The sequence below is a fragment of the Miniopterus natalensis genome, chromosome 15, assembly GCF_054644295.1.
Source record: "Miniopterus natalensis isolate mMinNat1 chromosome 15, mMinNat1.hap1, whole genome shotgun sequence".
In the NCBI taxonomy this organism is placed as follows: domain Eukaryota; kingdom Metazoa; phylum Chordata; class Mammalia; order Chiroptera; family Miniopteridae; genus Miniopterus; species Miniopterus natalensis.
This window is the reverse complement of record NC_142095.1, coordinates 8,125,296-8,141,359: the sequence shown is the minus strand read 5'-3', so window position 1 is coordinate 8,141,359 and position 16,064 is coordinate 8,125,296. Positions and strand designations below refer to the sequence as shown.

The 16,064-nt window shown below is 47.7% G+C and overlaps 1 protein-coding gene across 1 annotated transcript in view; it reads right to left on the bottom strand.

The window, feature by feature from the left end:
- SCN10A (sodium voltage-gated channel alpha subunit 10) overlaps positions 1–16,064 on the bottom strand; it is a 68,455-nt gene that overhangs the window by 26,660 nt on the left and 25,731 nt on the right. Inside the window, exons 12-16 of the mRNA XM_087824599.1 lie at positions 14,688–14,799; positions 9,124–9,362; positions 7,902–8,075; positions 2,377–2,736; positions 169–612 (exon numbers count right to left, since the gene is read on the bottom strand). Coding sequence (XP_087680725.1) covers positions 169–612; positions 2,377–2,736; positions 7,902–8,075; positions 9,124–9,362; positions 14,688–14,799 — 1,329 coding nt within the window. The remainder of the gene's footprint in view (positions 1–168; positions 613–2,376; positions 2,737–7,901; positions 8,076–9,123; positions 9,363–14,687; positions 14,800–16,064) is intronic.

The following is a 16,064-nucleotide window of genomic DNA, read 5'->3' as shown; positions in this document are numbered from 1 at the left end:
GTGCTTCCTTATGTCAAGGGCCCCTCTGCCCGGCTCGCCTGGGGCTCTTCAAGACTGTGCCAGCCCTGATGTTGGAAAATCTCTGCATCATCATTTCCCTTCTGCCCCTATTGCTCCCCCCCAGGCCCCTTCCTGCTCCTGGGGGCCACCCAATGGGAGGACTCTCACCTGCTGGTGTGGGATCACCTCCTGCCGGCAGCTCTGAGCATCCTCCGCTTCCTCCTCCAGGTCATCGAGGTCAGATTCTCCCTCGGCAATAGGCACGGAGACCCATACGTTAGGGCTGGTGACAAAGTCACTGTGGCCGTCCCCAGGGTCTCTGGGCGCCGAGAGCCCTCCGGGGGTCCCCTGGGCCGCATCGGGAGCGATGTGGTTCTCGCCTTTGGCGCTGGACAGCGGGATCTTCACCACCAGCTGGGGCTCTGCCTTGGGCCGGGGGAGCAGGCAGAGGCCGCGGAAGAAGCTGCGAAGGGCCTTCATGGTGCGGTGGCCAAACGCCTGGACCCGGGCCAGGGCCACCTGCAGATTGTTCATCTCCCCGTCTTCCTCTGGGGCTGTGAGGTTGTCGGCGCTGAAGGAGTTCAGCAGCAGGGCGATAAACAGGTTGAGCACCTGGGGGGGAGTGGGGGGGGAGGGAAGACTGCTCAGCCAAGGAGCTGGGCCCCCCACAGCCTGCCAGGTGGCAGCCATGTGGCGGGACGGCCACACCTGGCCTCTCCTTGCGTTCCCGGGATGCGTTCCCTCTCGGGGGAATAGAGCTTCTGAGAGCAACTGAGGGGAGCCTTGGGGATGTCATAAGTGACCTGCCTCATGTGGATAAGGCTTGGAAGCATGTCCTCCACCACAGAGGAGGATTGTCCCTGCTGAACAAAGGGATGTCCAGGGACAAGAGAGAGGAGGAGACGTGGGCCTGCCCTGGGCCCACCTTCATCTGCCCAAACCCTGGGTTCTAGCCCTCACTCTGGAATCCTGGGCACATCTTCTCACTGCTTCCAGCTTCACACTCTTGACCTGGAGCAGGGAGTGGGGACTCTCTACCTCTGAGTGGCCGTGAAGAGGAGGTGACACGAGGGATGTAAAAGAGCTCAGAGAGGCCAACCTCCTGCTTGAGGGTTAGAAGCCTGTGGCTCTGGGGGATGGTGAGCTCAGCCTGGAATAAAGGGGTTTCAGTCAGCCCCCCACTCAGGAATGTGGGCAGGAGGCATCTGTGACTCAGGAACCTGGGTGGGAAAGACTTTGAAGAGTCTGGATTTGTTGTTTCATCTCTTTTCTTGGTTTAGCTTTCTCTTGTCTGTAAAACTTGTACAGGAAAGAATCTAAGTTGGTTGACATCCAGGGCAATAAGAAAGGGGCTCCTGGAAGTCCACCTTCCCCCTCCAGCCAGCAGGTGCTGGGAGACCGAGGGTGCCCAGAACTACTTGTGGGGACAAGCTGAGGGCGGGGAGCCAGGCTGGGGCAGAGAAGAGATGCTGGGGCTGATTGGCAGGGAAGTCTCCAGAGAGGCTCCCCCGAAACCTGGGAGTGGACTGTGCCATTGCCACTGTGGCGCTGGATGCTGCCCATGACCCAGCTTCCCTTATCACCTTGTCCCATCGTGCCTGCTCTCTGCTCCTAGCTAGGACCTGTGTCACTTGGTGAAATCTGCCAGCTTTGACTCCCCCAGAGAAAAATACTCTATGAAACTCCCTCGAGCATGGAAGGAAATTTTTTCTTTAACAACTAACAGCTATCATTTATTGAGTTCCTGCCATAGCCCAGACACTGCAGTGGGCAATTTGCATATGTCATCTCCTGTAATTTAGTTCTCCCAGTAAGCCCATGAGCAAGCACTATTTTCTTGATTACAAGGAAATTAGAGCTGGGGGAGATTGTCTCTTGCGCTGGGCCAGCCATCCCTACTAGCAGTGGAGCTGAGATTTCTAGGCCAGGTCTTTCCTTTTCTACCCCATGTGCTCATTCCCACAATTCAGTTCTTCTAATGTGACTTATAAATGACTTTGAGAAGTTTGAAGGCCTTCCAACTGGGAGGTCCAATGTGGACATAAAAATGCACAAGGTCAAAGCTTTTCAGGATAGCCTTGGCCTGCGTGGCTCAGGAGTTAGAGCATCGACCTGTGCACCAGAGGGTCACGGGTTCGATTCCTGGTCAAGGGCATGTACCTGGGTTGCAGGTTTGATCCCCACCCCTGTCAGGGCACGTGTGGGAGGCAACCAATCGATGTGTCTCTCTCACATCGATGTTTCTCTCTCTCTCTCTCTTCCCCTCCCCCTTCCTTCCACTGTCTAAAAATCAATGGAAAAAATATCTTCACTTTTTGGATAGCCTGGAAGTTTCCTCCATTGCCCAGACAGTGCCCCAGCGCGCCCCGCACTTACCACCAGGTTCCCCAGCACCATCACCGTCAGGAAAAGGACCAGGCAGACGGACTTCTGGCCGACCTCCATGCAGGCCCACATGTTCTCGATCCACTCCCCGCAGAGGATGCGGAAAATGATGAGGAAGGAGTGGAAGAAGTCGTGCATGTGCCAGCGCGGCAGCCCCTCGCCGGGCGCGGAGAGAACGCGCCGGTTTTCCCAGTAGCTGTCCCCGAGGAGCTGCTTGCCCACCAGCGCGAAGATGAAGACGATGATCGCGAGGATGATGGTGAGGTTGCCCAGCGCGCCCACTGAGTTCCCGATGATCTTGATGAGCGTGTTGAGGGTGGGCCAGGACTTGGCCAGCTTGAGGACCCGCAGCTGCGGAGAGACAGCGACTGTGTCAGGTCCTGGAGGCTCTTCTCATCGCCTTTTGTCTCAAGTCTTGGCCAGAAACGAAAGGCTTGGGAAAAGCACAAGGGGGCTCATTCCATTAAGATGGGGTCCTCCCAAGAGGGTGCTCTCAGAGACCTTGCTTCCTATGTCATCAGTTACTCAGCCATACGATCAGTCCTCTATGGTCCCTACACTCGGTGTGTTTCACTGACTGTGGCAAAGTCAGGGGTCTTGTACTGGGGGGTGGTCTTGCCATAGGTACTCTGTTCTGTAGCCACCGGCCTTCTGATGTGGGCTTGTTCTGTGGGGGTGAAGTAGGGCCTGATGGAGGTCACCAATAAGTGAGAACAGCTCACTATTGAGAGGCTAGCCTCCTGCAGGTAGGGCATGACCCAATGCATTTGAGAGGTGTTGGCTAACTATCTCTTAGGGCATTGCTCATCTTGAGGCCCTGCATGTCTGTTGCCCCCATTAGCTCTGCAATAGCAAGTATCTATGATATCATGGACCCAGCATTAAGTGACCCATGTGTTCATTTAATAGACCAACCAAACTGCCCACCTTATTGAATGCCAACCATGTGTGTGCGTGGCACTGTGCCAGCCTGCGAGTTGTGTGGAGAGAGAGACTCCTGCCCTCATGGAATGAATGGTTTAGTTAACAAAAACAAGGCAAAGACCCCAAAAGTCTTCAGTGTACACCCAGATGTGCTAAATCCCACACAAGAGCAAAAGCACCATGCATAAAGATGTATAAACACTTAAAACCACATTTGCGTGGCGCTCTAATTTGTTAGAGAGAAATAGCTGGGCTCAGCTGTCATGGGGTATTTATGGAGCATCTACCAAGAGCCAGGCTACCACTGAGTTGAGAAAGAAAGGCATGGGGAGCAGAAAGCAAAATAAAAAAAATAAATAATAAAATAAAATAAAATAAAATAAAATAAAATAAAATAAAATAAAATAAAATAAAATAAAATAAAATAAAATGTAGATCTGAGGACTCTGTCAGAGAAAACACTGCGGGCATGTAGCACCCATAGGGGCCTGAAGGAGGCGTATTGCGAAGGAAACCATGAGCCCTGACTGAAAAGCCTTCGACTGTTTAAAACTTAAAATGAGCCTTGGCCTCCCATTTCCCACAAGCTGGAGGCAAGCTCTGAAGGTTGTGCAGGCCTGGCTTGTATCACACTATGACATGAGTGAGAAATAAACTTCATTGGGTGGAGCTGCTGAGTTCGGGGACTGTTTGTACAACAGCTATAATTATTTACTGTTATTAAGTTTGTTGCAGATTTCTAAGAACAAAATAAAATTAAACTACTTAACAGAATTGTAAGTAGGGAAGGGGTAGCCAATGAAAATTTGTCTTGGAGGAAGGTAAAGTTTTAGCTAACTTTTACTTGGGTTGAGTTAACTGCTTGTGCTGAAATTACTAAGGTCACCACTTGAAGAATAAAAACAGAGTATTTGGTTTCCAAACCAATAAAAGGAAAATGGAACAAGGGAAAAAACAACCCAAAATAAATCAAGAAGGGTGGCAATGGGAGAGAGAACACAGGCGTACTTGAGCAGTGAAGCAACAGAAAACCCAAAATATAAAAATATGATGATAGACACATAGCCAGATCTATCAGGATTCATGGGATAAGTGGACTACATGCTTTGGTTAGAAGACAAAGACTGGATTGTCAGAACTCAATAAGAATCTAAAATCTGACTATGCTCTTTACAGGAGACATATAAAAACCTTAAAGACACACAAAGCCTAGAAGAAAAAGAAGGGATATATGTATGAGGCAAATTCTAAACCCAAAGAAAGCATTATTGAATTAACAGCAGGCAAGGAGATTTTTTTTAAGACAAAAAGCATCTTAGGGATAAAGAAGGTCAACCCTTAATGATAAGTTTCACTTCTCTGGGAAGATATAACAGCTTAAAATATGTATGCATTTAATAACACAGCCTCGAGACAGCCCTGTAAGGAGAAACAGCCCTCGCCATAATCATAGTGGGAGATATTTTTATACACGGCTCTCTCAGTGATTACTAGAACAGGCAGACAAAAACAAGCAGGGGTATAGAATATTTGGACCACACAATGAGCTTTCTTACTCAGTGGATTATGCTGTGTTGCCCCCCACAGCTGCCGAAGGTACATTCTTTTCAAGTGCATAAGGAATATACAGTGTGTCCCCCCAAAAATGTATACACACTTTAACAGCTGATAGCTCAATTTTGAAATGAAATGTACTTTAATAAACACTGCCTCTATAATTATTCAAAGTGTGTATATACATTTTTTGGGGGAAACCCTACATTTTCAATATATTGAGCCAAAAGGAAATTATCAATAAATTTCGAAGCACTAAAGTCATAACAGTATATGTTCTTGGACCACAAGACAATGAAGCCAAAACTCAATGGCGTAAAGATAACTAGAAATACCACATGCGTTTTGAAATTGAGAACCGCGCTTCTAATTAACCTGTGAGTCAAAGAAGAAACCAAATTTAAAATGAGAAAATATTCAGAACCAGACAATAAGGAAAACTCTACACATCAAAGTGGTTCTTAGAAGGAAACTGAAGACTTAAATGAATATACTGGGAAAAAATAGGTTGACAATCCCACCTTAAGAAGTTAGAAAACAATAAAATATGTGGAACCGAGTGCAATTAAGATGAGATGCAGGGTTAATTGAAACAGAAAACATCAATGAAGTACAGAGGCTCAACGAGCTAAAAGTGGGTTCTTTGAAAAGACTGACTAAATGAATGATTTTTTGCAAGACTAATAAAAAAAGAGATGAGATAAAGCACAAATCACTATTTTTAAAAGAAAGGAAAAAGTAACACAAAGTACAGGTGATATAGACTCTTACAAGATAACAGCATAGCATCCCTGGCCAGGTGGCTCAGTTGGTTGGAGCATTGCCCCGTACACTGAAAAGGTTGTGGGTTCGATTCCCAGTCAGGGCACATACCTAAGTTGTGGGTTCGATCCCTGCTTGAGGCACATATGGGACAATGTTTCTCTTCTCTCTCTCAAGTCAATAAAGACATTCTCAAGTGAGGATAAACAAACAAACAAAAAAGATAACAGCATATGAAACTTTATGCCAATACAGTTGAAAAAAAGAAGGAAAATTTTAGAAAAACATAACTTACTAAAATCAGTTAGAGAAATAGAAAGCCTGACTAGTTCCACAGCCATTAAGAAAAGTAAATCAGCCCGGCCAGCGTGGCTCAGCAGTTGAGCGTTGACCTAGGATCTGGGAGATCTCGGTTCGATTCCCGTCAGGGCACATGCCCGGGTTGGGGGCTCGATCCCCAGTCAGGGGCATGCAGGAGGCGGTCGATCAATGACTCTCTCATCACTGATGTTTCTATCTCTCTCTCTCCCTCTCCCTTCCTCTCTCTGAAATCAATAAAGATATATTTAATAAAAAATCTTAAAAAAAAGAAAAATTAAATTAGTAGTAAAAATTCTTGACCTCCAGATGGCTTCATTAGTGAATTTTACCAAACCTATAAGGAGCAAATAATTCCAATTTACCCAGAGTCTGGGTGTATAAGAGGAGGAATAATTTTCACCTTTTTTATGAAGATTAGAATGACCTGGCAACCAGCATACTAAAATCTGGCACAGGACAATGCAAGCAAAGGAAATTATAGGCCAACTATTACTCATCAACGTGGATGCAAACATTTTAAACAAACTCTTAGAAGGCTGAATTTTCCAATGTATAAAAATTGTATATGATCAGGTTGGTTTATCCCAGGAATGCAAAGTTGATTTCACATTAGAAAATCAGTGAATGTAACTTACTACTCTAACAGAGTAAAGGAGGAAATTGTGTGATTCTCTTAATGCACACAGAACAATCATCTGATAAAATTAAACATACATTCATGATAAATATATATATATATTAATCCTCACCTGATGATATGTTTTAATTTATTTTAGAGAGAGAGAAAAGGGGGGAGAAAGAGAGAGAGAGATCGATCGGTGGCCTCCCGCACACACCCCGACTGGGGATCCAATCTGCAACCTAGGTGTGTGCCCTGACTGGGAATTGAACCCACAACCTTTTGATGTACAGGATCACACTCCAACCAACTGAGCCACCCAGCCTGGGCCAGGATAAATATTTCTAACAAAAAAAAAAAAAACAACAACCTTTCTAAACTGTTAAAAAAATTTAATCTTTAAGAAAACCTGTCACGAATATCAGACTTGCTGAAATATTGAAAGCATGCTCTCTGGGAGCAGGAAAGCGGCAAGGATTTCTGCTGTGAACACTCGGTCCCAGCACGGTCATGTGGACCCTAATGGACAAAATAAACCAACGAACAAAGTGGAACCAGAAGCTCAGATACGTGGGGCGTTCTGGCGGGAGGCTGCGGGGAGGGTGGGGTGGCTGGATAAAGAGGTGAAGGGATTAGTACAGAACAGGTCCGCCTGCCCACGGGCGGCCTGTGGGCAGCGGGGCCCCAGCCACTGGAACAGAACTCACCCTGTAGAGGGTGACCTGGAGCTGAGTTTGGAGAAGTGTCAGGCCCTGGGGCAAATAGGTGGCCGTCTTTGGGTGTGAGGCATGGGGGCTGTGGTTTGGGGCACTAGGGAATCGGAGGATGACCTCCGTGGGGCGGGAGAAGCCAGCGCTCTGGGGCCAAGCAACCTGGCTTTGAAACGCAGGCCTGCTGCTCGCTCCCGGCTGGGAGACCGGGCGGTGGTTTAACCGCTCTGCGTCTCAGTTCCCCGCATCTACCGTGAGGATCTTAAACGCAACTCTCCCTCTCTGAGGGTTATTGTAAGTCTGAAATGAGCTGTGTTACGGTAGCGCTGTGCCTAACACATTGTCAGCGCTCAAGACACAGTAGCTGCTATGATTTCCCTTGTGACTGTTATTTGACAAGAGAACAGGAGGCTGCTGGGAAGTCCCCACTTGGCACAGATGAGGGGACGCAGGCCTGCGAGGGGAAAGGATGCCCCCCCCACTTTGAGTAAGTGAAAAGCACCGAGGGACAGGAAAGGAAGAGGGAGCTCACTGGTGGGGTCCCCGAAGGACAGCGCCCGTTCCCGGGGGTGAGCCTCCCCGGGTGTGGGGGCAGCTGTCCCCGAGTCACCAAGAGAGGGCATTACCAGGCGGAAGGAGCGCAGCACTGCCATGCTGCCCTTCTTGGCCATGCCCAGCTCCATCAGGCTCATGGTGACGATGATGCAGTCGAAAATATTCCACCTCTTCTGGAAGTAGTAGTAGGGGTCAAAGGCAATGATCTTGAAGAGCACTTCAGCAGTAAAGAACACGGTGAAGACCTGCGGATGGAAACAAGGATCCGTCTCAGCAAGGGTCCCTGGGGTCAGGGGCAGTGACGAACAGGCCAGCAGAGAAATGCCTTTTTCTGTACACTAGCAAATCCCTGTACCTCGCTCCAATTCAGCTGCTATATTACCTGCCGGCTCCTGAAGGGTTGGGGATGGGAACACTCAATGCGGCAGCAGAGAAATGCCTGGGCCAGCGCTCAGGGCGTACGCATCAGAACCCATGCTTCAGTGTTTCCATATGGATGGTGACGGAGGGGAGCAAGTGGATCATCATGAGGATAATAATTATTACATAATTATGTAAACGAGCAGTCAATCTGGTTCAGGAGTTTAAAGCATGGAGGATGGGACAACACAGACCCAGATACAAATCCCAGCTCGGCCATTTCCTAGCTTGTGTAAATGGGGACAAGTCATGCATCCTCTCTGTACCCCAATTTTCTCATCTGTATAATGAACATAAAAATGAGATGATGCAAGTGCAGGTCTCAGCAAAGGTCCTGGCAGGTAGTAATTCACTAATAAATAACAGCTATTGGCAAAACAAAAATAATACATTGTCTCTAAGATTCTTTTTCGCTTGGGTGTCTTTAAGTGTCTTAGGGCAGAATTCTGACATTGACAGAGGTCAGGACCAGGCTCAGGCCACACAACAATCAGCAGGGAAGGGAGACAGGTAAGAAGAAAGCAGACCAGGGTCAGGGACTTTTCTGTCATTTGATCTCATCAAAGCCTGTCGCCAGCCTGAGCAACAGAGGATCGCATCCCCTTTACAGGGAAGGAACGGGCTGGAGCTAGCTGCCCCCAGGTCAGGGCTTTCTTGGTCCGCTTCCCTGTGCTCATTCATCCAAAAGCAAATGCCACCAGCTCAGCCTGGTCCTTTGGACTTGAAGCCTTGAACTCAGCATCCACACATCTTTCGCACTGCTCATCTGCTCTCAGCCAGCTAGACTAATGCTCCAACCAATGAGGGCATGCTGCCACCCCACCCAGAGCTCCCCAGCCACGGTGCCATGGGCAGCGGCTGCCAGGCACTCACAATGTTGCCTATCTGGAACATGGTTTCGAAGGTGGGGCTCATCCCGTGGTGCTCCATGGCCATGAAGACTGTGTTCACCACGATGCACAAGGTGATGGTGAGCTCCGCAAATGGGTCCGTCACAATCCTAAACAGAAGTTTCTTGAGCTTCACCCACGTGGGGCAGCACTCCCAGATCAGATACTTCTGAGCCAAGCTGATCAAGCAGGGTGGGCACCTCTGTTGGGATTCCTCAAGTTCTGCATCACAAGTGTAGTCAATGACAGCTGTCAGCAACACGTCACCTTGGACCCCCATCCCCTAGACCTTGTCATTGCTAATAACCACGGCCTCCAATCTCCACTTCAGCCCTCCCTTTCTCTGATGACTATTTCCTACTTTTTGAAGTTCCTTCAGTTCAGCAACCTCAGTCCAGACCCTGTCCCCATCCAGGCCTCCAAACCACGGACCCTACACTTTTTAACTTTTCATCACCTATGTCATGTCTTTACTTCTCAACTTACCTAAGTTAGAGTTCATGTCCATCACTCTATTTATTCTTTTGCAGACACCCTGGATTCCCTCATCCCTCTCCCCCTTCATTGTACTTGTCTGATAGAACCCTAACTCTGAATAAACCCGAAGCACAGGCTATTCTGCACCTGTACCCAACCAGCCGAACCTGGTGGGAAAAAGTACACAACTATGCTGACGGGTCCTGCTAGGGATTCATGAGTCCCAGCTAGTCATGGCCCAGAAATTCTGCCACATTTCTCTATTTCAGTCACTCCTTCAGCCTTCCAGACTACTATATCTCACCTTCTCCTCTTTCCTCCAGCCTCCATCTCCCCTTTTCCACTCCTCTCTCTGGCACCAAAAAGAAGCACAGAAAGTAGTGCTGAGTAAGGAATCTTGCAGAGACGCCATTGTGGCAGGAAGCAGCCTGTCTGCGAGGCAGGACAGGAAGAGACTCAGGCTTATAAATAGCCTCAACTTTGTTGATCATGACTGTCTGGGGGAGATAGAGCGGCTAAAAGAATCGTGCACTTGCTAGCTTGCAACATGATCATGGTTCTTCCCCAAAAGAGTCTTCTGCAGAAAACTATTCCAGGACGAACTTTCCTCCTTTCCTTCTGTTACTGTTAAAGAGCTGTTCTCCCCTCCTATTAACAACCAGTGTCTCCACTTATGCAATCTCTCCTGCTAACCACTTCAAGAATCCATGGAACAGTCCTCTCTTTACTTTATGTTCAGTCTCTCCCAGTCTCACAGACCCTCCCTGTTAGCATGTAAATTTTTTTTTTAAAAGCTTCACAGAAAAACTCCTTGAAAAAGTTGTCTATATATAATATCTCCACTTCCTTCCCTCTCATTTTTCCTTCACACACCCCCAATGTGGCCTCTGCCTACCCCCCTACTCCTCCAGTTCTCTCTTGCTCAACCACCAAAGACAACTGTGTGACTAAAGCCCTGGACTTTTTTTTATCTTGACCTTGATGTTTCCATAGCATTGCTTCTTTTGACCTCTCTGCTCTTCCTGAAGGAATTTAGACCCTTGGCTCTGCGCTGTATTCTGCTGGCTCTTCTATTTCTAGGCATTCCTTCTTAGCCTCCTCTGTGGGCTGTGTTTCTTCTGTTCAAGCATTAAAGGTTGTTTCTTAGGACTTGGTCCCAGGCCTTCTTCTCGTCTTACTTAATTCCCTCAACATCATCCATCCACTTGCACCACTGCAGATTTACAGTCTATATTCAAACTGCTTTCAATTATGTATCTCTAGGTCACTCTCAACCTCTAAGCTCTAGACCTACTTTTCATACAACCGACGTCCTATTGGGCATCCCTATGTGGATGTCTCAGGGGCTCATAAAACCCAGTATGTCCCAGACTCAACTCATGATCTTCCGCACTCATCTTTCCTCAGTGAACCTCCCTGGACCCCCTAAAGTGTCCCTTTTATGTCATTGCACCAGTATCCCTTCAGCTGCTTCTGCCAGAACCATGTGAACCACCAAGTCTTAAATCTTATGCCCCTCAGCTAGCTCTCAGATCCTTCCATTTCCTGTCGTCCCCACTGCCACCACCCCAGAGTCCAGGCTCTGCCATCTTTCCCATGGTTTCTATCTACTTGGCTCCCCTGCCAACACCATTCCCCTCTTAATTCTATTCTCTACATGTATCCAGAGTAACTTTTATAGAATGCAAATGTAGTTCCTCTGCCTCCAATCCTTTAGTGGCACCTCACTGCTCTTAGGATGAAATTCAAAATCCTTAATATGGTCTAAGGAGGCCTGTGGGTCTGGCCCCAGGCCATCTCTCTAGCCTTATTTTAAGCCCTTCTCCTCCCAGCTCTCTGTGCTCCAGCTCCAGCAGGCTTTTTCATTTCTTTAAGTATTAGGCTCTCCCCTGCTTCAGGGATTTTGCTATTGTTTCTACCTGGAATACACCCCTAACCCCTGGCTAAACTTACCACGTCTCGCTTAGCACCCTGCCCTTCTCCTATAGACACTCAGCACCCCAGCAGCAACTTGTTCCGTGTCCTGTCCCCTACTCAGCATGAGGGCAGAGACTGGGTTGTGCTCACTGCTGTGCTCCTGCTTCTGGTCTTCTGGTTTGGACAACTGTCAAGTCTTAGCTTGTGCCCCAAACATAGATGGTTCACCTGCCCAACTTCAGGGAACTGCCAAGTTCTTATTGGCTTGGGCCAAACTTTCTTGGGCACAATCATCCCCAAAGTGATGGCCTTTGTAAGTGCTATCACAGTTCTGACAGCATCAAGCATCCTTCATGGACTCCATGGGAGTAAAGGATATTATGTTCAACCAGAAAAGATCACAGCTCATCTGTCCTGTGCTCAAAAACCTTTGAACTCTTTGACCTAACCTGAGGTCACCTTTACCCAGATTCTCTTAAAAATGTCATTGTTTCTCCTGCCTTTCCCAGTCTACTCACAGAATCTTCCTTGAGGGGAAGTCTGTCCTACCTCAGGATATATGACAATTCCTGTTCATCAGTTCAGTCCATTATAAATGATAAATTCTCTTCCTACTCATCAGTTCAGGTTATTATAAATTAGTACCACCCTCCCACCCATGTCACCTTTGTGCGTCACACTCATTTACCATTCATTCAACAACTATTTGTTGAGCACCTACTATGTGCCATGCACTTCTCTTCTAAGTTCTAGAGATCCAGCTGTGAGCCAAACAGACACATCTCTGCCCTTGTAGAATTTATAACCTACTGAATAGTTTCACTATTTTGCAGATGAGAAAACTGAGGCACAGAGCAGTTAAAGGAGCCCCAAGTTGCACAGCTTACCATAAGCGGCAGAGCCAGGATGAAAACCCAGACAGTCGGGCTCTAGGGCCTGTGTTCTTCACTACCCTCTGTGGCCTCTCATCCAACTGAGACTGCCTCTGTTCTTACCCAAATTGGGATGTGCTTAGGACGCACATTTTGCTCTTACCTGTCTCATTCCTGCAAAATGCTTTGCATTTGCTGTTCATCTGTCTGGAACTCTCTCCCCCAGGTCCTCACAGGGCTGAATCCCTTACTTCATTCTGATTGCGGGTCTCCAGAGGGAGACAGCCTTCCATAACCACCCCGTCTAAGGTAGTCCCTTCTGTAACTCCTTGCTTTCCATTTCCTTCCTCCCTTACATTTTCCTTTTACCTCTTATTACTACCTGAACATCTATTTGTGCTTATCATCTGTGCTCCCCACCCCCAGGTGTAGATTCCATGAGGGCTGACTTCTAGCTTGTTGACCACTGAACCCTCAGCACCTGGAACAATGCTAGCCACATAGCAGTTGCTCAACAAATTTTCATTGATGAGTGAGTCCATTAAAAAACAGGGAAGGAGGAAGCTTGATAGGTCTGGGGAATAAATAAATAAAAAAGCAAGTTGTTTGTATTTAACATCTGCTGTTTGATGACTAACAGAAATAAGATAAAAAATTCCCAACAACCCACCTGGTCAACAAAAAGTCATGGGCATAGCAGCATGGTGAAATTCTATGCAGTCACGAAAAATGTTAGGTGTACAGACACTATTACAATGAAAAGTAATTATTAAGTAATTATCAATGAGGAAAAATAATGTAAGAGTCTGCACACACTGTTGTTACTGGAATATGTATGTATTTCTTGAAAGACAAACTCAGGTGTGCAAGAAATATAACTTAAGGGGTTTTCCCCCCATAACTGCACTAAGTTTACACCTCAAGGAGCCAACCTGGGGAGTTTGGTTTGGTCAGTTGAATGTCTGCTACCACTTCATGATCTGAGAGAGTCGGAGTTCTAGGGGGCTCAAGGTGAAGGCTGAGCGGGTCCTTAGTCAATGCCAAGTGCATTTTACTTAAGTCATCATGGTTCCCAATCTGGTTTCTGGTGGGAGAGCCCTGGAGATAGACGGCTGCTCCCTCTTTGCATCTCCAGGTTCCCTATTTGTCTCACTCATTTCCAATCAGGGCGAGGTCACCATCTAGCTACTGTCATTCTGGGGCCACAGGGCACTCTCAGAGGCTGACTCAGGGCTTCTCTCCCCAGGTACCTTACCGGCCCATTCTACTCTACAGTTTCTGTTCCATGCTGAGCATGTGGGTCTCTCTCTAACGCCTGACACCTCTGGCTTCACCTAGAAAGTAAGGCACAGATTGGCTCTGTTTTCAAATCCCTCAAACATTTTTTTGGGTTTGTTTATATTGTCTACTGTGCTCTCCTTATGGTTAGGATTCAGCTCAGGGCTGGGAGGAGAGCATGCAGGGCCTCTCCTGGGGAACACACCCACATCCAAGCTCCCTTCTCCAGCTTAGGGCGTTTTAAATTTGTCTGGTGGAGGTAAATAAATGGTTATGACTAAGGCCATATTTTCCATACCCTGAGGCAAAATAGAGGCTGGATAAGAAGGCAGGCCTCCTACTGGGGGAGTGGGGCGGGGGGGGGGGGGGGGGATGCAGCCATGCTCTTTGGGAACCTGAGTGTCAGGTGGCCCTGACCCCGGGCCATTCCCTTGGTTGGCTGTAAGCACCTGGAACTTTGATGCATCCCTGGGGAGACCAAGTGGATTCCCACTCCACTGATGAAACCCTGAATTAAACAAGAATTTAGTAAAATTGACTTATTTATTTAAATTATTTTCCAAAGATCAGCATAATGGGGGAGCTTGAGACAGAAATTAAGCTATAACCATAAAAGTTACAAGCCAGGAAAACACTGAGATAACTTTGCCATGTTTGAAAATGAAACACTGTTAAATTTCTTGCGTTCCTGAGTGGTGGCCCGACCTCCAGTGCCTGCCATATCACCTTTTAACACCTAGTTTTGTGGATATGCGTGAAGCAGATGTTAATGTGAACAACAGCTGGACTCAAGCATTTCAACCATTGGCTTCTATTGTTTTTGAAAAATCACCACATTAAAAAAAACAACCCACATTGATTAAGGGTGATGGGCCAAAGGCACAAAAAAGAGGAGTGTTTCGGATCCCAGGACGCAGAGATGGGTGCCCTTTGACACAGTTGGTATCCCCCTGCTGCTCACGTGGGGACTCATGACAGCATCCTTCCAATGAGCAGTACTTACCCTCGAGGACAGAGGTCATGATACTGACCACACTCATTGCCCTTTGGGCTCGGAAGGGTTCATTCCAGTACTCGGCTGATAGGAAAGTCTTCTTCTGTCCTGCTTCGGGCACCTGCTGGGACACAAAAAGAGTCAGGACGCTCCCCAACCTGAAGTTTTCCATGGCAAGTTGAGGTCACTCGGCCTCTTACTGGCCCGCCTCCCGTAGTTGTAGCTGCCCAGGGAAGCTTCGATCCTCAGTGGCCACACTTGGGGAAACTGGGCTGCTGCTTGAACTTGGGGTAAGCGCTCAAGCGTGGCGACCAGGACACATAGCTGGACTGCAACCAGAGCCCAGGTCTGCAGCTAAGAGAGTGGCCTGGGCTCACCGGAGGCTCTGCAAACTCCTGCCCTAGGACAGGGACCTGGGCACCAGGGTGGGGACAGGTTTCTACCAAAGGGAGAGGAGCAGCAGGCCAGGCAGTCATTAGGAGACGTCTCCTGAGCTGTGTATTTGGTATTTACACAGAATATGCACCATACACACACACACACACACACACACACACACACACACACACACACACACATATACTACTCCACGATAGACTTTCTGGATTTCCCTTCTCATAGGCCCATTTTCCTCCCCACATATAACCCAGGTTCTAATTCCACAGAATTTCTTTTTGAGGGAACATTTGTGTGTGCTGACTGCCCCGTTTTTAGTTGTCTGACACAATCTTTGGACCTTTAGTCAGAAGTTCTGTCCGGTTTCTGTGCCAGGCCCCGAACTCTAGACACACACATACCCTGGATGTGGGGAGTCCGAGGCCCACAGCAGCTGACTGAGCACCACACAAACCATTCAGAATCTAAATTCAACAAGGATTTATTGAGCACCTACCCTAGGTGAAGCCCATAGGTATACAGTAAGTGCTTAATAAAAACAAAGTTTAGTAAGTTTCCAAGCATGAGGACTCAACCAAAGATACTGTTGTTTTTGTCAGACACATGTCTGTAAATGCAGGCACTTTATTATTCCATTGAACCCTTTAGCTACTTAGAAGCCTTTTTACAAGGGGACGCACAGAGGCTTGAAGAATTTAAGGGACTTGCTAAAGGTGACTCAGTTTGCAAACTGCTCTGGGTCCAGGGCTGGCCAGTGAGGGCAACTGAAAAGCACTAGCAGCATCGTTACTGCAACTGGATGGAGAGCTCACATTATGTCACAGCTCCCAAGCCATTGAGGAGTCCCTGGCTTGGCCTTGCACTCTGATTATCCCATTGAGAGTGCTGGCCATTCAGTCATTGCTGCCTACATTGTGCATTTTGGCAAGTTATCACTTCTCTGAGGAAAGCAAAGGATGCTTTACTTCTGCTCAGATCAGTCCAGGCACC